This window comes from Vombatus ursinus, unplaced genomic scaffold (genome assembly GCF_900497805.2).
Source record: "Vombatus ursinus unplaced genomic scaffold, bare-nosed wombat genome assembly UNPS02014808.1, whole genome shotgun sequence".
NCBI lineage: Eukaryota > Metazoa > Chordata > Mammalia > Diprotodontia > Vombatidae > Vombatus > Vombatus ursinus.
Genome location: NW_020954586.1, coordinates 2,567,874 through 2,590,275, shown reverse-complemented (window position 1 = coordinate 2,590,275; position 22,402 = coordinate 2,567,874). Strand labels below are relative to the sequence as shown.

At 44.3% G+C, this 22,402-nt stretch overlaps 1 protein-coding gene across 1 annotated transcript in view; it reads left to right on the top strand.

The window, feature by feature from the left end:
• GIGYF2 (GRB10 interacting GYF protein 2) overlaps positions 1-22,402 on the top strand; it is a 115,695-nt gene that overhangs the window by 85,461 nt on the left and 7,832 nt on the right. Inside the window, exons 21-26 of the mRNA XM_027875274.1 lie at positions 3,353-3,475; positions 16,588-16,791; positions 16,918-17,120; positions 18,678-18,832; positions 19,085-19,251; positions 21,138-21,285. Of these exons, the coding sequence (XP_027731075.1) occupies positions 3,353-3,475; positions 16,588-16,791; positions 16,918-17,120; positions 18,678-18,832; positions 19,085-19,251; positions 21,138-21,285 (1,000 nt within the window). The remainder of the gene's footprint in view (positions 1-3,352; positions 3,476-16,587; positions 16,792-16,917; positions 17,121-18,677; positions 18,833-19,084; positions 19,252-21,137; positions 21,286-22,402) is intronic.

Here is a 22,402-nt window from a genome sequence, read left to right as displayed (position 1 = left end):
AGCAGACATACAGAGATTTGGGGTTGAAGTTCAAGAGAATATTCAAGGTTACAGATATCAAATTCTGGATTCATCTCTTTTATAGAGGTGGGCATTGAAATGAGTAAGATAAGTTCTCCAGGGGGAGGAGGGAGAATTGGGGCCCTTTGGGAAGAAAAGTTGCTTTCTTCCAAAGAAGCCAAAGTATCTTTTAAAAACAGTGTTTTTATCCATGATAAAGTGGTATGTGTCATTTTCTCGATAGGGAAAAGGAAGAGAAGTGGAAGGAATTGGATGATGTGAGAAATGAGTGGAGGAGTATAAAGGGGAAAGTTTGAAGGCTTTGAACAAAGGGACATGTTTAGAAAAGAGTGTAAGGCCGGTGGTACGTGTACAGACTTGAACGCGATGTTAAACATGTGAAAAGTGGAAGATTGCTTCGAGGCCCTGGAGTTGACTCCCACAGGCCTTTTTTCTGATGAGGAGAAGTGCCTTATACATGTTGTTGTGACAGGTGAGATGGTGAAAATGGAGTATAGTTTTGCCTTGTTGGCGGTGGCCAGATACACTCACACATTTTTCCTTAAGCTTTTGAAAAGAAAATTAACAAAAGTGCATGATTGAATGCCTCATGTTAGTAGCATCACAATATAGTAGGAAAAGTATTTTCATGGTACTCACACAGGTCCTGCTTCCAGTCCCAGATTCAGACTTCGTAGTTGTGTAACCATAGAAGAGTCACTTAACTTATTTTACCCTTCATTTTCTCACTTTTAAAATGGGTGTAATAGTACTTTAGCTGCTTAAATTGAATTATTTTGGAACTATTTTGCAAACAGAAAGGCACCATGTCAGTGTGTGCTGCTGTTACTACTGTTATGTGAGCCTCACTTTCCATGTGTATATTATGAGTAATGTGTTCACAGCTATCTCACAGGCTGTTGGCAGAAAATCTCTTTTTAAATATTAAAGCATTATAATTCTAGATGTTTGTCATGTTACTACTTTTTTCTGCTTTGAAAAATCAGAATCAGCATTGACTTCTCAGTAGAATACGCTTTGTTCTCCTCAGGGAAAAACAGGATTAAATCTAAATGGCTAGATTGTTGAGAGTAGTAATAGATCAAAGAATAGGTGTTCACGTGGCTATATATCATTTTAGGATGGAAATAGTGGGTAAAAGGTATAGACAGAAGGAAATCAGTTTGCAACTCTCAATACACAACTCATTGCTTCTTATTCAGAATTTCAGCCTGACTCGTTGAAAATCTAGCAGTCAATTAACAAGTATTTATTAAGACTCTACTACCATACTGGACTCTGGGCTACCAAGCCTAAAGTGACATATTTCCTGCCCACACGGAGCTTCCATCCTCTGGGGTCCTTTTCTTTCTTGTCAGGACTGGTGCAGAGAAGCCTTCTCCAAGACCCTTTGGCGGTCTCAGCTGCCTAAGCAGCCTGTTTTTGATTTTACAACAATTGAATAGAATAAAAACGCTTGGAGGACTTGCACCTCACCCCAGATAGGTGAGGAAAGAGAAGCACAATAGAAAGGAACCATCCAGCTGCTTTAAAAATTGAGTTCAGATCTGTAAATCTAGAGAAAAATGAGCTTGATTGTGATTGGCTGCATGGTTTCTATGAAGGTTTATGCAGATTTATCAAAGGAGGCAGTGCCACACAGACCCTTTAGGAGCCCTCCAAGAACAAATCTTCATAAACCATCATATAAACCAAGCAGCCAATCACAATCAAGCTCATTTTTCTCTAGATTTACAGATCTGAACTCAATTTTTAAAGCAGCTGGATGGTTCCGTTCTATTGTGCTTCTCTTTCCTCACCTATCTGGGGTGAGGTGCAAGTCCTCCAAGCCTTTTTATTCTATCCATTTAAGTGAAGATGGAAAAGATGGAAGAAAAGGGATAATGTAGCCTTGCTGCCTCTCACCCTTCCTCATTACACCAGAAGCCCTCCAAGAACAAATCAGGCAGGGGCAGCTAGGTGGCACAGTGGATAGAGCACTGGCCCTGAAGTCAGGAGAGACTTGAGTTCAAATCCGGCCTCAGACCAAATACTTGACACTTCCTAGCTGTGTGACCGTAGGCAGGTCATTTAAACCCAATTGCCTAAAAAACAAAAACAAAACTCTAACCTCTTTTTTTTTTTTGTTAGAGTTTATAACTGGCAAGGCATGGAAATACTCTACCCAGTGTTTACAGACTGTAGCAAGGTGTTGTATAAATGCCTTTTTGGACGCCATCAAGAAATGGGGACTGGATGATCATGCAGCTAGGTAGATTAAAAGGAGAGGCAGGCAACTGGATCCCAGGAGTCTGGATTGCTTTTAGCCCAAAGGCAGGTCTCTGACCAAGTGATTTCTCCCTTTTAGGCTCAGTTTACTAGTCTGTAAATTTGGGGTGGGGGGCTGGATTAGATGACTGTTAAGGTCCCTTTCGTTTCTAATATTCTGTGACCCCAATGGCCTGCCATTTGGGCCTCTCTACTTAACTCTGTCTTTTTGATCATTTTTTTCAGTGATCTAGATAGAGGCATATTGCTTGTGAAAGCTGGAGATGACACAAAGCCAGGATAGAAATAATATGGAATACTGAGAAAAAACAAAGTCCTGTACTTAAGTTTAAAAAATAACTCCTGTACTTAAGTTTGAAATTAAGTTTAAAATAATATCAAGGAGACTTACCTTGATAACATTTCTAGCATTTCATGGCTAGAAAGGCTAATGAGCTCTGAAGGCAGATTGAACCAAGTTGAAAAATGATGGCAAAAAAATCTTCATTTTGATTTCTAATAAGAAATGAGATGTCTAGACAAAGGGAGACATTAGCCCTATAGTGTTTGTACCTTTGGAAGATTATGTGATAAGTTGGGCTGTGTTTCATAGGAAGGCAGTTGTGATGGCATGAGAAACTAGAAATCATGTGATGTGAAGAAGAATTTTAGGAGCTGGTACCTGAAGAATGTAAGAATGTTGTGTTCAAATAGCGGAGACTCCTGGCAAAGAGACTCCAGAGGACAGGATTAGGACCAGCAAATAGAAATGTATTTACATTGAAATCTTAACTAAGAATCAGAAAAGTTTCTGATAATTAAAATGCCTCAAAAAATGAAGTAGATTTCTTTGTGAAATAATGAGCGCTTCATCACTTCTGGGAGGGAGGAAAGGCTGGGGGACAACATCAGAATGATTGAGAAGAGATTCTGTCATGACATGAGAGGTTGCGCTGCCAGTTCAGATGCTGTTTTCAGTCAGCATAGGGCATGAAGTAGATATGGCAAGATGCCTGTGTTGAACGTTCTGAGTCTTGATGTCTCGTTATCCTGTCTTAAGTGCTCTCGTTTTATTTTTACTCAGCTGCCGTCTTCTTCCACATGGGGCCAGCAGTCTAATTCTGGGGCCTGTCAGTCTCAGACAACACTATCATTAGCAGAAATCCAAAAGCTAGAAGAAGAAAGAGAGCGGCAGGTTCGAGAAGAGGTAAGTCCTCCAAATGGAAAGGGTGTATCGGTCAGCCAGCTATTGTGCTCTGTGCTGGCAGAGCTCTAGCATTGTCACAGTTGGCCCAGCACAGAATCTGGGGGGCTCAAAGTGTTACATAATTTCAAAATGTCTCCTTGATTGGTTGTAGGTTCATGTCATCTAGATTTACAGTCTGTACATCCAGGTATGGTGTAGCCTGCACATAGTGCCCCAGGCTGTTTTCTGCACTATTAATGTATAATTTGGGTACCAGAGGGCTCTTCTAGGCATTTGGGATTTGTCTGTTTGGACCTTGAGAGACATTTGCCTGTAAAACCAGTGTCCTTAGTGTCTCTGGCTACCCCACAAAAATCCATTTTACCTCAAGAGTGGCAGAACTGTAGTCTTTAATTATGGCATTATAGAACCTAGCATAGTATATATTACTTACATGAGAAGGTGTATACAGAGCGATCCAACTTGGGATGCTGAGAACAGCTTGTACAAAAGGAAGCTAGGATTCCTCCCCTCCAGAAGGGGATGGGCTGGCTGATGGTGCTCATGAGGTGTCCTGGAGACGTAGGTTGTGGTGGAGTAATCATTCCAGACCATGTCTTATCTTGGGCTCCTGGGGGGCAGTCCAAGAAGGGAGAAGTGCAGTTGAGAACCTGTTTATGCCCCTGAATGTGGATTATGTTGGGGGGGGGGAGGGGCAGGAGGTGGGACCTGTCCAGGCAGAGACGCCTGTCACCCAAGCCAGCTGAGGGCCAAGCTGTAGCACAGTTTGGAGAATGGCCTGCATCCCCGAGAGGTCAGACCGCTTCCAGGGTCTTCTGTCTACAAAAAAGCCTTTCCTCTATGCCAGCCCTCCCCTTGGCAGCTCTGGTGCTCACATCCTAATAGCACATTGTGACGTCCTCTCGTCTCTCAGCTGTCCCATGCCTAGCTCTCGGTTGAGACCACAGGGGGCATCGTTTTTCTCATTGAGATGACTGAGCTTCCTCTGGAATCCTGCTTCTTTAGGATGTTCATAGCCTTCTCGATCGAGGGTTAGAGGAGACCTCGGGCCATCGAGGCCAGTTTCCTCATTTCACAGAGGAGAATCGATGGAAGCCCAAGGGGAGTGATTGAGTTGCCATGGGGACTTGACTCTTTGGGCTCCAGAGTCCAAACTTGTGTCCTCAAGATTACAGCATTTTTGGACTTGTGTAGATGGGAATTTTATTTAGTGCCATCGTTTTCTAGTTCCCATCAGACTACAAGAAACTTGAAGGGTCAGAGAATCCATGTACAAAGAGGGATAGTGCCCTGTCAGTCTCCTTTTAGGGAAGATAGAAACATATGCCTGCATTTGCCCCCCTTCACAAAAAAGTCCACTTTTCAGGACAGGATCCTAGCATCCAAAATTGAAATTGGAAGGGACTGTACAAGTCATCTGGTCTAAACTCCTGGTTTCATAGATGAGGAAACTGAGGCCCTTGTATGGGCCAAGTGACTTGCCTGAGTTCACACAGGTGGTTTTGTTTTTGGTTTTTGGTGAGGCAGTTGGGGTTAAGTGACTTGCCCAGGGTCACACAGCTAGTGAGTGTTATATATCTGAGGCCGAATTTGAACTCAGGTCCTCCTGACTCCAGTCTGGTGCTCTATCCACTGTGGTCCAGTTCACACAGGTAGTGACATTGGGACTAGCTTCTCTAAACCCTGGGGTTTAATAAAGGTTGCTTTAGGGGCACAAATACTGCAGATGCAGTGATACCATAGCTCATCTCATCAATGTGTATTCCTGTCACCTACACAATTGACAAAAATGTCTATCTTGCTACAGAATTTGTGATTAGAAACAAAAAAGCTATGTGTGCATCAAGGGAAAGCCTTTTAAAAAAAGAACTTTTTTTTTTTTACACCTTCAATTTACATTTTTAAAAATGATAACATTTTTAAGGTATGTTGCTAATAAATGCCAAACCTTTACCTTCCCATATCATTTCTAAAAATCTTTGCAATAGAAAGACCTTGATGCACCTGATATCTTGGCAGTATCAACCATCTATGGTTCCTATATGCTGAAGAGAGACAACAGGGTACCTGAGTTTGGACACCAGCTCTCTAACTCCAGAGCCAGCACTTTCCCCTTCATACCAAAGGGAACTAAGCCTTTATATGTGTCTCTTACCACATGCAAGGCGTTGGCCAGAAGCCTTATAAAGTCTGTTCAGTAGTGTCTGTCTCTTCGTGACCCTGTTTGGCATTTTTGTTGTTATTGTTTGTTTATTTTTTTCACAAAGATCTTGCAATGGTTTGCCATTTTCTTCTCCAATTCATTTTACAGATGAGGAAACTGAGGCAAACAGGCTTAAATGACTTAAGATTCATACAGCTAGTGAGTGTCTGAGTTCAGATTTGAACTTGTGAAGATGTATTCCTGCCCCCAGGCCCAGCGCTCTATCCACTGTACCACCTAGCTGCCCCTCTTTTCTCATTAGGCTGCCCATATCTGTCTAAACTAGAGATTGAAATGTAGGATGTGTTTAGGGAAGCCTAGTACCTCTGGTGTGAGGGCTGCCAAGGGCTTTTCAGTTCCGCTTTCTACCTTTGGTGTCCACCTGATTCACCCAACTCTCACCTGTGACTCCAAGAAGCTGTAACATGCGCAGTGGCCACACCTTGGTAAACCATTTTGGCAGATGGGCTGAACCAGGTTGAGGGTAACCAAGGGCTATCAAACCGTTTGGTGAGTTATGGGAGTGTCTGCCCCAAGCATGTGAAGCCTTGCCCAGCAGAATGGGCAGTTGAGAACAGTTTGTTCCGATGGCTGAAGCAGGTGCCGTGGAGCACTGTGAGCTTGGCTGACATGCAGGTCATCTACTGCATCCCGAGCCATCCCCAGTCATCTTGATTTTGTCTCACCGCTGGACTTGGATGACTCTGGAAGAGAGAGTGAGGCCGATAATTTCACACAACTCTGTCTCACTTAAGTACATTTACGCATGAATCAAAAGATATCTCCTAAACCATTTTAACATTTTTACCTATCGCAAAGTCCTATGGTAACAGGCGAGTGACGAAGCAGCAGGTGAGAATGCACTGGGAGCTGTAGTCACAACCCTATATACGGCCCAGGCAATAGAGTTATTTTTTCACTGTATTGAAGTAGCAGTGGGATTCAGCAGCTCCTTGGGTGTCTGAGCACCCTTTTTGGCGGGAGGAAGGGGCTTAAAAAGGTGCCCTAAAAATTGTCTGCTTTACTTAGCCCTGGCTTGCTTGCTGTGGTAGGCAGAGACCCCACTCTGTGATTGAAACACAAAAAAAATGTACAAAAACTTGCAAAGATGATCTCGCTCACCATTGGTACAACAAATGTGCGCACACTTATGGACAAGGTGAAATTCAGTAGGCCTGAGAGTTGAACAACTCTTATTACTAAAGAACTCATCCAAATGGTAGCCCTGAGTGAAACGAGGCTGGCAAATGAAGGCCAGGTTACCAAAGTCAGAGCTGGTTGCGCGTTTTTCTGGAGTGGCCCCAGTGACAGGGAGCACCAGGAGGCTCGCGTGGGTTTTACAATCAAAACTAATCTAATCAGCAAGCTTGTGTGCCTCCCAAAAGAAGTGAATGACAGTCTTGCAACAATGTGATTGCCACTTGCAGGAAAGAACCGTGATATCATTAGTGCCTATGCTCCCACCATGACCAACCCTGATGAAGTCAAAGAAAAATTTTACGATGACCTGAAGACTCCCATCAACAAACAATGTGCCAAAAGAGGACAGGCTTATAATTCTAGGTGACTTGTTCTTTTGTTTTGTTTTGTTTTTTGTTTTGTTTTCTTTTTTTTAGGCAACTGGGGTTAAGTGACTTGCCCAGGGTCACACAGCTGGTAAGTGTCAAGTGTTTGGTCTAAGGCCAGATTTGAACTCGGGTCTTCTTGACTTCAGGGCTGGTGCTCTATCCACTGTGCCACCTAGCTGCCCCTCTAGTGGACTTTAGTGCAAGATTTGGCGCAGACTACCAGACTTGGCAGGGAGGCCTTGGGAGGAATGAAGTTGGAAACAGCAACAGCAGTGGTTACTTACTACTGAAGACTTATGCATCTCATGACCTTCTCATCACCCAAACTACCTTCTGTTTACCCAGTTGCAATAAAAATTTGGTTTTATGTTGGTAGTAATAATCAATGAGCTTTTGTGATGCCCTGAAGGCTATTTATGGGCCAAAGACGAATGGTGCATCTCAGCTATTTGCTGCTGATAGAGTCTCCACGCTAATTAGTGATAAGGACGTGATCCTGCAGAGATAGGCTAAACACTTAATGTTCTCAACAGACCATCATCAATCAATGCTGAAACCACTGACTGTATATCTCACGTTGGAATCATTTCCTTTCTAACCAAATTTCCAACTGAGAAAGAGGCTTTGAATGCCATTAGGCTGCTCTCATGTGGCAGAGGGCCTGGTACTGATTTTATTCCAGCTGAGATTTATACTGCTCATACAAAAGCTGACTGAAATTTTCTGGGTTACGAGGCAAGAGGAGGTTATCCCCAGTAGTTTAAGGGTTCCTCCATTTTCCATCTCTATAAAGGTAAAGGAAGTTGATTGTCCTGTTTCAGCGGAGGTGGGGAGGTCCCTTGTAGTCATTGCTGGCAAGATTCTGCCAAAGTCCTCCTTGATAGGCTGATCCTTCACCTGGAAGGTAGTCATCTACCTGAGCCACTGTGGCTTCAAAAAGGGCCAAGAAACACTCAATACAGTGTTTGCTGCCTGACAACTCCTGGAGAAATGCCAGGAGCAAAACAGAGGTTTGTACACAGTGTTCATGGATCTGACCAAGGCCTTAGATACTGCAGTTTTGAGGGCTTGTGGAAAATTATGTCAAAATTTGGTTGCCTGGAGTCCATGAGTATTGTACATCAGTTTCATGACGCCTTGCTTGCCTGGGTTCTGGACATACTTTCCCAGTCGCTAGTGGAGTGGAACAAGGCTGTGTGCTTGCTCCCGTGTTTTTTAGCATGACATTTTAAGCGGTGCTGTCAGACACCTTTAATGAGGACAGAAGTGGCATCAAGGTCAGTTATCACGTTGATGGTCAGTTATTTTAACTTGAAAAGGCTACAAACCAAGACTGAAGTGGAGGGAGAGTTGGCATGTGATTTTTTTTTTTGGTTCACAGGTGATTGTGCACTCAGTGCAGCCTCTGAGGCTGAGATGCAACAGATTATGGATCAATTCTCTGCTGGTGATACAGTGGATAGAGTGCCAGCCTTGGACACAAAACACTCACTAGCTGTGTGACCCTGGGCAAGTCACTTAACCCCAATTGCCTCACCAAAAAAATAAACACCACCACCCAAAAAACCACAGGTGTTCCACCAGCCAGCTCCACACCTTCCATTAGTGGCACCATTGGTTACAACCAACGAAGAAATTTAGAATGCTGTGCATAATTACCTCGGCACTGTACTTTCCAGAAATGTCCACATAGATAATGAGGTTGATGCATTCATTGCCAGATCTAGCTCAGGGGTTGAGAATCTCCAAGTGAAAGCATGGGAGAGAAGAGACATTAGACTGTCCACCAGACTGAAGGTCCACAGAGCCGTCGTGCTGACCTCGTTGTTGTATGCCTGTGAAATCTGTGCATTCTACCAGCACTATGCCAGGAAACTGAATCACTTCCACTTGAATTGTCTAAGAAGATTCTAAAGATCACCTGATGGGAGGAGGTGGTAGACACTGAAATCCTCTCTCAAGCGTTCAAACTCTGATGGGCCGGCCATGTTGTTCACATGCCAAACGTGTGTTTGCCTGAAAGACTATTTTATGGAGAGCTCACCCAAGGCGGGTGCTCCTACGGTGGTCAGAGGAAAGACAAGGGCACTGTCCGGGTCTCTCTGAAGAACTTGGGACGTGATTGCGTAACGTGGCACGCCCACATCAAAGAAGATGTTGAACGACGCAGAATTGCAGCAGCTGAAAAGAAGCTTGAGGTGCGCAAATCCAGAGACGTCTCCCCTCGAAATGCTCACACAGACTGCTTGTGCCCGTTCTGTGATAGAGCCTTCTAAGCTCAAAGTGGTCTGATCAGCCACAGGCAGACACACCGTGCCCCGACCACAGCGTAATGATGGTGGTGTGGTCCTCTTCAGAGAACGAAGGACAACCACTAGCCAAGCTGGAAACCACAGACCGTAGCCACAAAGAAAGATTGTGCTGAAAACACTTGGAAGTTCAGAGGAGGCAAAAACAATGGAAGGAACCAGTAGTTAAGCCTGTGACCTGCAATGTCTATGCAGAAATGTCCAGAGTTCGCAGTAAACAAGAGGGGCTAGAGGACCAAAATGCGGAGAGGCACATTTGACCTAGATATCGCTGGAACTTGGAATGAAATCCATGACTGGAATACAGTACAACTCGAGATGAATACACCTTATTCAAAAGAAACAGGAGAAGTAAAAATGGGGATGGGGTTGATAGCATTCCAGATGCAGAATGTATTTTCTTGAAGAAATCCAGGAACGAAGGTGGGAAAACATGGTGGAGAGCATATGAGTGAAGATCAGTGGGAGGAGAATGGAAGTGATTCTGTCATCAGCACATATCACAGACCAGCTTGGCAGCCAAAGGAAATAGAGCCTAGTTTGGCGAAAAGATCCCAGGCTTGGCAAAGAGACATGATACAGTAGTGAAGGCGGGCTTGACTTGGTCAGCCCTTCTCTAGAGCCACAAAAGCCCATGACATTTTGGCTGGCTTTATAATAATTTCGTGCTTCCAGAAGGTGGAAGAACTAGCAAAGGAAGAGGAACTGGTTGCTTAGGTAGAAACGATGGGAATATTTTGTGGAGAAGAAGAAGGGAAGTAATCATTTCTTCCTAGAGTTTATGTTAAATATTGATTGTGTTATTTTCACAATCTCTTGTTCTGTTAATCTGAGTATTTTATGATTTTGTAAATATTAATTTCACATAAGTTGTCAGTTTTGTTATATGTAATTTGGTTTTCCTCTCATCAAACTAAATGTTTATTTCACTCATTTACTTTTTTAAAAAATTTCTTTTATTTTTTCAGGTCAATTCTCCCCGCCCCCACCCCCTCCTTGACATCTTTTTAATCTCTGATTTTTTTTAGGATTTTTAATTTGGTGGGGTGTTTTGGTATTTATTGAGTTCTGTTTTGTTTTGTTCCACTTGCAATTCATTGATCTTATTGATATATAGGCTTAGATAATTACATTTCCTCAAATGACTTCTTTAGCTGGGTCCCCAGAATTTTAATGTACTATCTCATTGTTGTTATTTTCTTTGAAATTTTCTTTTGATTCTGTGATTTGTTCTTTGACCTATCAGTTCTTTAAGATTACATTTAGTCTCCAGTTTTAATTCTTTCTTTAAAGTCCACTTACTGAACATAATTTTTATTGCATTGTTATCATTAAAGTATATATTTGGTATTTCTATTTTTTTAATGCCCTAAAGAATTGTCAGTTATTAAAGGCACAATGCCCATCTGATATATATGTAACTTTTTCCTTCTTATTTAGTAATCTGTAGCGGTCTATCATAGCTAACATTTCTAAAGTTCTATTCAGTTCTATCACTTGTTGTCTATCTTTTGGTTAGGGGGGTGTGTGTGTGTGTGTGTGTGTGTGTGTGAGACAGAGAGAGACAGACAGGGAGAGAGAGAGTGTGTGAGAGAGACAAAGAGAGACAGAGACAGAATTAGCTTTGTTAAGCACCTCCTGTGTGCCTGTTACTCTGCTAAGAAGTGCTTGAGGATACAAAAAAAAAGCAAAAAGACACACCCCATTCCCAAGGACCTTGTGGTTATGTACTTTTGGCCGAGACCTAAAGGCAGCCAGGCAGTCTAGGCATCTAGGCACTCTAGCTGGAGATCCAGGGAAGAGAGAGTTCTGGGAATAGGGGACGAGAAACACTCAAGCGTCAGGAGATGGAGTGTCATGTGCAGGGACAGTGGCATTGGATCACAGCGTGACGGGTAGTAAGTTGTAAGAAGCTTGGAAAGGTAAATGAATTTGTTATCGATGGTGCCTTGAAGCATGATCTAGCTTCCTCACTTATCTCCTTTTATCTTGTCTTTTTTTTTAATTGAATCCTTTTATGAAGTCATGAATGGTTTCACTCTCATTTGAGTTCACCTGAAGTATATTGGGTTTTGCTCCTGCCACTTGACTCTTTGAAGTGTTTCTTGTAAACAGCGTATTTTTGCATTCTTTCTAATCCATTCTGCTATCCTTTTTATCTTATGGATGAATTCATCTCATTCACACTCATGATGATGAGTATTAATTGTGCTTCTCTTCATCCTGTCTTCTTGTACTTTTTTTTTCTCTTGGCCCTTCATCCTACTCTTTACAAAGAAGGTGGTGAAAGAAAAAAGTGCTTACTCCACACCAATGATCTATAATTGAAGCTATCTGTTTCTCCCCCCTCCCCTTCTCCTTTGCTTTCCCCCTTTTTTTTTAAACCTCACTGTTCTCTTCTCCCTCCCCCCCAGTGCTCCACTCTGACCTTCGAGTTTGTTTTACTTCATCTTCCTCTGCCTGTTTCACTGTTGAGTGTCATGTTTTTCTATACCAAATTCTGTGTGCATGTTCTGGCTTCCTTTATCTGATTCATATGAAAGTGAGGTTCATGGAATGCTTATTTCTCCTCTCTCCTTTCTTCATGTGTATGTATTCTCTATATCATATACCCCTACTGTGTGAGATAGCAAATTTTCTTCGCAGTAAAATTTCTGTTTCCGTTTCATTTCCTTCTTCAAATGGAGTATAACTGTCCATTAGTGGGCTCCCCCCTCCCCTAGACTCTCTTAACTTTCTCTCTGACCCTCATTTTAAGGATTCTGGGAAGACATTTGCTTCTTCTATACCTTAATATTAAAATGTAAACAATTCATCATCATTCAGTCTTTTGCAGTTAATCAGATGTCTTGACCGTTTTTTGTCTCTTGACTCTTGTATTTGTATTTCCAAGTTTCTACTCAGTTTTAGCCTTTTAAAGTTTGCACAGTGCTTTGCAAACATCACCTCGTTTTATCCTCACAACAATCGTGGTTGGCAGATGTTATTATTATATCCATACAGATGAGGAGACTGAGTTGTATATGCGTGCGCACGCACGCGCGCGCACACACACACACACAGTGATTTGCCCAGCTAGATAGTGCCTCTAGCCAGATTTAAATTCAGATCTTCCTGATTCCAGGTCTGGCACTCTAGCCATTGTACCAGCTAAGCTGCCTTAGTGCTTCTTGGTTGTAAACCTTTGTCTTTTGCTTTTTGGAATATCATATTCCCAGCTTTCTCTCCTTACAGTGGCAGCTGCCATATCCTATGTGTTTCTGGCTGTAGCACCCTGGTATTTCTTTTTTGGGCTGCTTGCCACATTTTTTCTTTGACCTGAATGGTCTGGTTTTTGTCATAGTGCTCCTGTTCATTTCATTTTTAAAAAAAAAAAATCAGGATTTTCTAGTGGTCCTTTAATTCTCATATTATTTCTCTTTGACTTGTTTTCCAGGTATGTTGTTTTTTGTAATAGATGCTTTATATTTTCTCCTGTTTTTATTTTTCAATCATTTTACAGATTTTTAGTATTTCTTATTATCTTTGTTGAATTCATTGCTTTCTGTTTGGCTCATTCTTGTTTTCAGGGAATTCAGTTTTGGGGTAAGATCTACCACCATCTCTTATAAGCTATTAATTCTCTTTGTCATTCTTTCCTTCTTGGCTGTTGTTTTCTTTAACATTACATTTTGTATTTCTTGTTTCATTTCTTCCAGGTACTCTTGTAGTCCTTGTGGACAGGATCTTCTTTTCTGTGAACATCTCTTTGGACTTGTGGAGTTAGTCTTTTCTTCTGAGTTTACCTCTTGGACTTCTCTCAGTCCAAGGTATTTCTCTGTTGTATTGAGCATTGTCTTATGTTACTCATATCCCACCCACAGTTTCTGAATTGGGGTTTTGTGTTTGGGTCAAACTTTGTTCCTTTTTCTCCTCTTGGAGAGCATGGTCCGGCCCTGCTTGGACCTGGATGCAGAGCTCAAGATTAGGCCCCACCTTCTATAGGAATTCCTGGATTATGGTTGAGTTTCCTGGTGACTTGACTTAGAGTTTGGCTTTGGTGCCTTCTTTGCGTCCTCACAGAGCCCTGAACCTAATGTTGGCTTTGTGCCTTGCGGTGCCCTTGACAGGCCCCAATAAAGTGGTGTTGATTGTTATGGGGGGCCTCCTGCACAATCCCAGGTGCCGCCTGGCCCTTTCTCCTGCTGTGGCTTGTGCCAGGGCCTAGTAGGCACTGGTCCGACTTTATCTCCTGCTGTGGTTCAGGTCAGGCTATTTGGGCCCTTGGTTAAGAGGGTAGGTTATATAGGCCAGTGCTTTTCTGTGCGCTGGTCTGACCTTGTTTTATTAGGACCCTTGAGGTGGGCCCTGGGCCCAGTCCTGGGCAGTGGTCTGTCTTCTTTGGTTGCTGGCACTGTGCTGGCCCTCAGTCCTGCTCTAGGACTTATCTATTTGAACTCTTTGCTGTTCTACCCTAACTTGTTTCAATTCTGATCTTTCATGGGATTTAGGCAGTATTTCTGTGTAATCCTAGACCGGATAGAGGACTTCAGAGCTATTTGGTTTTGGTTTTCTTCATCATGATCTTTTTTGAGGCATTAGAGCTTCATTGAGATGTTTGGGGGGATCTAGGCTGCTTAGGGTGAAATAAACTGACCCAGGTTGGAAATGGTGTTGATCAGAGCTTCTGTGCTCTGCAGGGGATCAGTGGGGTCAGACCTGTGAGTGGCTGCTGCCTTTCCATCTGGGGTGAGAAACCTCAGATACGAAGGAACCGGTCATGCCAAACTAAACCTGTGTCTGTTTTTGACAAGATTACTGAATTGGGACAGCAGTGCTGCTTTAGATGGATTTTACCTAGATTTTCACAAAGTATACCACCCTTGTGGTGCAGGTCCCCATCACTTCACACCTGGCCTCTTTATAACACCTTCATTCCAGTCTCTAACTGCTATAGTCCATTCCAGTGGCTCCCTATCACCTCCAGGATCAAATAAAATCCTCTTTTTAACTTTCAAAGCCTTTCCTAACTTGGTCTCTTTCTCCTTTTCTAGCCTTCTTACACCTTACTCCTTTTCATGTACTCTTCTGCTGCACTCCAGTGATGCTGGAGTCCTTGCTGTTTCATCTCCCAACTCCAGGCTTTTTCAGTAGCTATCTCCCATGCCTGGAACACACTCCTTCCTCTTCTCTCCCTCCTGGTTTCCTTCAAGTCTCAGCTAAAATCCCATCTTTTACAAAAAGCCTTTCCTAATCCTCTTTAAGGCCAGCACCTTTCTCCTGAGATTACTTCCTAATTTATTCCAGCTCTATCTGATTTGTCCCCAGTTGTTTACATGTTGTCTCCCCCATTAAAATTCGAGCTCCCTGAGAGTAGGAACTGTTTGTGTTTTGCCTTCTTTTTCATCTCCAGCATCAAAACCAGTTGAGTGGTTGGAGTAATCATATTGTGATGGAGGCAGTGGCTAGAATATAGGTGACACTGCGTGAAGATGAGTATCTTCAGCTAACATTTAGCTATTCCCCAGCTCATGGAAACTCCCCTTCTTTCTAGTTCTTGGTACAAAAAAAAGTGCTGCTGTAAAAAATTTGTTCATATGAGGCCTTTCCCTTCATCTCTGAGGTCTGTGCCTAAGAGTGTTAATCACTGGCTCTTCAAAGTATGCACAGTCCAGTGAATTGGACTGATTCACAGGCCCACCAACCTTGGATCAGTACTCATTCTGCCGCAGCTCCTCCAACAGTTTCCATTTTCCATTTTCTCAGCTTTGCCAGTCTGATGGGGTGAGGTTTAAAAATTTTGAAATTTTAGTGGTTGGAGTATTTTGGTTATTGGTATGACTATTGATAGTGTAAGATGAGTTCGTTAAGAATAAAAGTTTTACACTTGGACTCACAGAATCAGCCTCACGTAGGGTCAAGAAGGCACGGTCAGATAGCAGCTTGGAAAAGATTGGGAGGTGTTAGACTTCAAGCTCAGCACGAATCAGTGTTGGGTGGTGCGCCAAAAAGCTCTAGGACCGTCATGAAGTGTAGCACAGCTTCCAGGAACAAGTCGGGGGTGATTCTCTCTGTCACGTGCCCCTCTCAGATCACCGCTGAAGTGTTGTGTTCAGTGCTGGTGCTGTACTGGGAGACTGGCTTCGATCAGCTAAAGGACGTCCCAGAGCCGGCCCCTGGAGTTGGGAAGGGCCTTGACCCAGTGTTCCGTAGCCTCAGTTGAAGGAACCAGGGTTATTTAGCCTATAAAAGAGAAGACTTCGGGGGTCATGGTGGCTGCTTGCGAGTATTTGAAAGCTCTCTTGCGGAAGAAGGAACAAACTGGCTTTGCCGGACGCTGAGTAGAGGGACCAGTGGGTAGAGGCTGCAAAGACGCGAGTTGAGATGTGACGCCATGTCTCACTCCTACCGGTGAGGGTCGTCCCGCCGTGGGATGGGCAGCCATTCAGCCTGAGGGTGTGTGGCCACCCTTGGGGAATGTTGCAGTGGAGATTCACGTGTAGCTTGGACTAGAAGTCTCTGGTTCTGTGATTCGGGGCTGGAACAAATTCAGTCTTGATGGTCGTATCGATATTAGTAGAACCGAACGTCCCTCTTCAGAGAGATTTTGTCGTACCAGTTTTTCCTGAACGACTTCTGGAATTGCTTTCTGGTATCTGCCTGGAACTGTGATTGATGCGCTGCGGCGTCTCCTTTGTCATCCTGGAAGAGTGTTGCTTCCTGCCCCTCATGCCTTAAAGTCTCCCAGCTTTTCGCGTTTGTAACAAATGTGCATAAATCGTAAGAAAGGTGAAGACCGTTTAGGAGTCATGGTTTCAGCCTTTCATTGAACACTGTGCACGAATAAACCTGAACTCCCATATCAGTCCTGTCTTCCTCTTTGACCACTTCTGTCCAGAGAGCTTTTTTTCTAGTAGATAAAGTGACTGTCACAGTTTATGACCCATAAAAGAGTAAAGATCTGTGCCTCTGTGGGGGTGGGGTGGGGTGGGGTTTGGTAACAGTCTCTTAGAAACCAGCTTTCTAAAGGATTCCTGTTTCTGTTTGTAACAGCAAAGGCGCCAGCAGCGGGAATTGATGAAAGCCCTCCAGCAGCAGCAGCAGCAGCAGCAGAAACTGTCTGGTTGGGGCAATATCAGCAAACCCGCGGGCACCGCTAAGTCCCTGTTGGAGATTCAGCAGGAGGAGGCCCGGCAGATGCAGAAGCAGCAGCAGCAGCAGCAGCACCAGCAGCCCAACAGGGTCCGCAATCCCCCGGTGAGCCCCCTTTTCTCAGAACTCACCTCACAGAAGGCCGCTCCGTTTCCTTTCCGTTTTATCTGCCTTCTGGGCCTCCCTCTCCCCTTGTCATATCGCCAGACATTTGTTCTTGTTTCTCCCCAGCACTCTAACCTGCACACCAGCATCGGGAATTCTGTCTGGGGCTCTCTGAACACTAGCCCCCCTAGCCAATGGGCGTCAGACCTCGTTAGTAGTATCTGGAGCAATGCCGACACCAAAAACTCCAACATGGGATTCTGGGATGATGCTGTGAAGGAGATGGGGCCGAGGAATTCCAGTAAGAACAAAAGCAACGCCAGCCTCAGGTAGGTGGTGGCCTGGAAGCCACTTGGCTTCCCTTCCAGATCGTTGTCCTCGTGATGATCGCTCTGCAGACCTCAGAAGTAAGCATTTGTCCACCTGGCAGTCCTGTCCAGAGGCCATATCTTGGTGGTCCCAACCACAAATTCCTGTTTCTTTATGGCAAATTAGTTTGTCTAAGCTTTTCTTAAAAAAAAAAAAGTCTTTAGTGACAGATTTCAGGGAAGGTTTTTTGGTAGTTTGCTGTTGGCTATACAGCTCTTCCTCATAGCGTGCTTTATCAGAGTATCACTTCTCTCTCCATTTTTCAAGTGAATTAGAAATCCCCGGTCGCCACATGACTTGTCAGGGTGGGATTTAAACTCGCTGAATATCATTTGAAGAAAACGATCGTGGGCTCACTGGCTTATTCTGGGCTTCAGGCATTTATGCCAGAGATCTTTGTTATTCTTACAAATATAAACCTTTCAGAATTTTTAAATTCTGCAGCTTAAAACATCACTGCACCTTGTTACCCTGTGACTCATCTGGTGTTGGGTCAGAGGGTGTCCTCGGGGTGCTGCCCACTGCGAAACAATAGCCAGGTCTTGTCCAGTGGGAGTCTCAGAATGTTCCAGGTGTCTGGAAGTCTGTTGTTGTCCAACTCTGTGTGACCCTGTGGACTTATCCGTGGGGTTTCCTTGGCAGAGATACTGGAGTGGTGTACTGTTTCCTTCTCCACTGTGTCCCCATTTTACAGATGAGAAATGGAGTCAAATAGGACTTAAGTGATTTGCCCAGGGTTACACAAGCAGTAAGTGTCCAGGGCCAGATTTGATCCTATCTTCCCCAACACCAGATCCAGTGCTCTATCCACTTCATCGCCTACCTGCATACCCTTTATTAAGGAATTCATTGAAATTTTTGCTGCTACATTATGTGTACGTGTGTGTATATCTGTCTATGTATATCTGTATAGATCTATAGATATATCCATTCCTTCCTTCCTTCCTATCTATCTATCTCCATCTATCTCTGTTTCACTTTTGAAAGTAACAAGCTCCCTAAATATCAAGGGATGTTTCTGTCCAGGATGAACAAGTCAGTGTGCTCACTTTTGCCCAGCACTGTTCTTTGTAATGGCTTATCATTGGTGTCATGCTTCTTTTTCCCTTTTTTTTCTTTGGCAGATCTATGAATTATACAGCCTCTCTCCAACTTGGAAGTGAATTAAGTGAATACATTTGCTGGTATTATTCACTTGTCTTGAATCAGTTAAAATGGTGTCTGAGTGAAGGACTGATTTGAATCCTGTTGTATTTAGAAGTCTTTCTACTTGAGAAATCTGAATCTGCTAGTTAGACCTTAAAGGGGCGTAGAGAGTTGCCTCAGAACTGAAGCCTTGGGGACTGCTGTTGTGAGGAGGGCCCCCTCTGGGGACCCAGCCTGATGAAGCTGTCATTCAGCTCGTCCCCATGCCCTCCATCCAAGGCAGCCAGCTGTTGTTGGCTTCGCTTTGTGCTGGGCCCACGAGGGTCTCTTTCTGGGAGTGTAACATCAGACTTCTCTTTGCTTTGCTCTAGTAAGTCCGTAGGGGTTTCTAGCAGGCAGAATAAGAAGGTGGAGGAAGAGGAGAAGCTTCTGAAGCTCTTCCAGGGAGTGAACAAGGCCCAGGATGGATTCACCCAGTGGTGTGAGCAGATGCTTCACGCGCTGAACACGGCCAACAACTTAGACGGTAAGGAGCAGCGGCGATGGCGGCATTGGGAATGAGGGAAGGAGGCTGTGTTGTGCTGGGGGCCAGGACACCCTAGGTGGGCAAGGGATGCCTCCTTTGGAAAATAAAGCAGGGAGAACAGAGTCACTGCTTTGTGATCTAAGCATTAGCAGCACAGATGCTAGAGAATTTAAGTCCATATTTGCATCTGCTCCCCCTCCTGCACATGGTCACTTGTCCCATTATCAGTCATTTTTTCTCATTGTGTTGCAGTTCCCACATTTGTCTCTTTCCTGAAGGAAGTGGAATCTCCCTATGAGGTACATGATTACATCAGGGCCTACTTAGGAGACACCTCGGAGGCCAAGGAGTTTGCCAAGCAGTTTCTTGAGCGCCGTGCCAAACAGAAAGCAAACCAGCAGCGGCAACAGCAGCAGCCGGTACGGGGCCTGATCACTTGCTAGGCATGGCTGTTTTGTGGTAACGTTTGAAATGAATCGTGTAAGGCCAGTCGAGGAGGAAAGGGCATATCCTCCTTAGATGTGTGTCGATTCTTGTGTCTGAGGGTCTTTAAGGGATGGAAAAGGGAAATAGTGCAGATAAAGGTCTAGAAAAGGGGGGAGTTCAGGCAGTGCAGCTTTAAGGCAGTCAGATTGTCTGGACTGAAGATGGCCAGGCAGGCTAGTGCCTGCTTCCGGAAGAACTGGAGGACCAGCCAGAAGGGTCTGAACTTCCCTCTGCAGGGAATCCTGGGACTTCTGGCCGACCGGGTTCATTGCCTCTGAGTCATCCTTCTTGACTTTTCGCTCTCCTCCACCGTCCTTGCCACATAGTCAGTTGACAGGTCTCCTGGATTCTCCCTCTCCATCGTCTCTCCCACAGCCCCAGCATTAGTCAAAGCTTCCATCCCTGCTTGCCAGACTGAGAGAAAAGCTTCTGCATTCTTCTCTGCTCCCAGAGATTGTTTTCTCTGATCCCATTATCCACATAGCTATCAGATTAATATTCCTTCAGTGACCTATACTATAAAATTCCTTTTTTTTTTTTCTGGTGAGGCAGTTGGGGTTAAGTGACTTGCCCAAGGCCACACAGCTAGTACGTGTCAGGTGTTTGGTCTGAGGCCGGATTTGAACTCAGGTCCTCCTGACTTCAGGGCCGGTGCTCTATCCACTGCGCCACCTAGCTGCCCCTATAAAGTTCTTGAGAGTAGAGTTTAAAGTCTTCTCCCATCTGACTCCCACCTGCTTTCCCAGAAGGCCTTTCCTGATTCCCATGCCCACACCTTTGCCTTCATTGGTAGCATTGTCTCCCTCTTGAAATGCCTCGTTGTTTTACTTATCTGTGTCTGTGCTGTGTCACCCGGTAGAAGGAGCTCCGGGAGCACAGGAGTTTGCTTTTGACTTATTGCATTGATTCATAGGCAGGCATTTGACTTTTTCACAGGGGAGTAACATGGCCAGATCTCTGTTAGGAAGGTGGGAGGAAGGATTGAAGGGGGGAGATTTTAGGAGAACTTGAGAATGGAATCCTGTGAGGTAAGATAAACATAACACGAGGGTGAAAAAGAGAGGCGATCGTCAACTGGTTTTTCCCCAAAGGCCGAGAAAAGTCTGGACTGCTCTGTCCTGCCCCCACGTCCATCACCTTGTCGATCAGATTGGCAGAGAATGTATTGATGTTTTCTCTGCCGAGGCAGCTTGGTGGCCAATAGCTAGAGAACCAAGATAGACTAAGGAAGACAGGAGTTCAGATCCTGCCTCAGATAGTAACTGTGTGACGCTGGCCAAGCCACTTCACCTCTACTTGCCTTGGTTTCCTTATGTGTAAAATAAGGATGATAATACTACCTCCCTCCCAGGATCAGATGGCATAATTGTGAAGCACTCAGTCCAGTGCCTGGTACGTAGTAAATGCTATGTGAACGTCGGTTATTATTGTCATTATTGCTGTTATAATAATGATGATAATAATTATTATCATCATTATTATTCAGCACTGAATTGTGTCTCACGAGATAGGCAAAGGAACACGAGGCATGGTCTCTGTCTTCTAGAATCTCGTTGGGGAGAGAAGACTTGAAACTAGAACAAAATTTGAAGTGGCATCTCAGCAGTTGGACAGTTGTGTCAGGGCAGCCCAGGAGGCCAACCTTTGCCTGGGGCGCGCCTGCCACTGCAGTCGGGGCCCTGCGCAGACCCAGAGCCACTGTGGAGGCGGCTGGCCGGGGGCTGTGTGCCTCATCCTTGACCCAGCACTCAGCTGAGCCTGCCCCGGGGAACGTGGGCTTAGGCCACGCTCTGACTGGCCACGTGTGCTCCTTTTGCAGGACTCTGTGTGGGCCGTGAACCACAGCACACTTCACTCGGTGTTTCAGACCAACCAGAGCAACAACCAGCAAACGAACTTTGAGGCTGTGCAGAGTGGCAAGAAGAAGAAGAAGCAGAAGATGGTCCGAGCAGATCCCAGTTTATTAGGTGAGTATTATGCTAGAGGCGGACCAGAGATCAGACAAGTGCGGCCTTATTTTTCTTTTCTTTTTTTTTTTTTTTAATTTTTTTTATTTTCAACATGTGTTTTTAAAACTTTGGGTTACAAGTTTCTCCCTTCCTCCCTCCCCACCCACCCTTATTGAAAAGACGAGCATCTCGATAGAGGTTGTAGATGTGGAGTCATGCAAAACCCTTCCATAGTAGTCCTGTTGTGAAAAACTGAATATATTTCCCTTCATCCTATCCTACCCCCCATTTATTCTTCTCTCTCTTTGGACCCTTGTCCCTCCTCGGAAGTGTTTGCTTTTGATTATCCCCTCCCCCAATCTGCCCTCCCCTCTATCAACCCCCTGCTCTCTTGTCCCCTTCCCCTCTTATTTTCCTTTAGGGTAAGATAGATTTCCATACCCCATTGTGTATGTTATTCCCTCCTTAAGCCAAATCCTGTAAGAATAAGATTCACTCATTCCCTCTCACCTTCCCCCATTTCCCCTCCACTGTAAAAGCCTTTTCTTGTATGTTTCATGTAAGATATTTTACCTCATTCTTCTTCTCCCTTTCTCCTTCTCCCAGTATAATCTTCTTCCACCCCTTAATTTTATTTTCCAGATATCATCCCCTCATCTTCAACTCACCCTGTGTCCTCTAAATCTATCTATCTATCTATCTGTCTATCTATCCAAACATAATTTTTTCCCTGCCACTACCCTAATACTGACAAAGGACTCATGAGTTACAAATACCATCTTTCCATGCAGGAATGTAAACAGTTCAACCTTAATCAGTCTCTTATGATTTCTTTTTCCTGTTTACCTCTTCCATGTTTCACTTGAGTCTTGTATTTGAAGGTCAGATTTCCTATTCAGCTCTGATCTTTTCCACAGGAATGCTTGAAAGTCCTCTATTTCATTGAATGACCATTTTTTACCCTGAAGGATTATACTCAGTTTTGCTGGGTAGGTGATTCTAGATTGTAGTCCTAATTCCTTTGCCCTCCGGAATATCATACTCCATGCCCTCTGGACCCTTAATGTAGAAGCTGCTAAATCTTGTGTTATCCTGATTGTGTTTCCACAATACTTGAATTGTTTCCTTCCGGCTG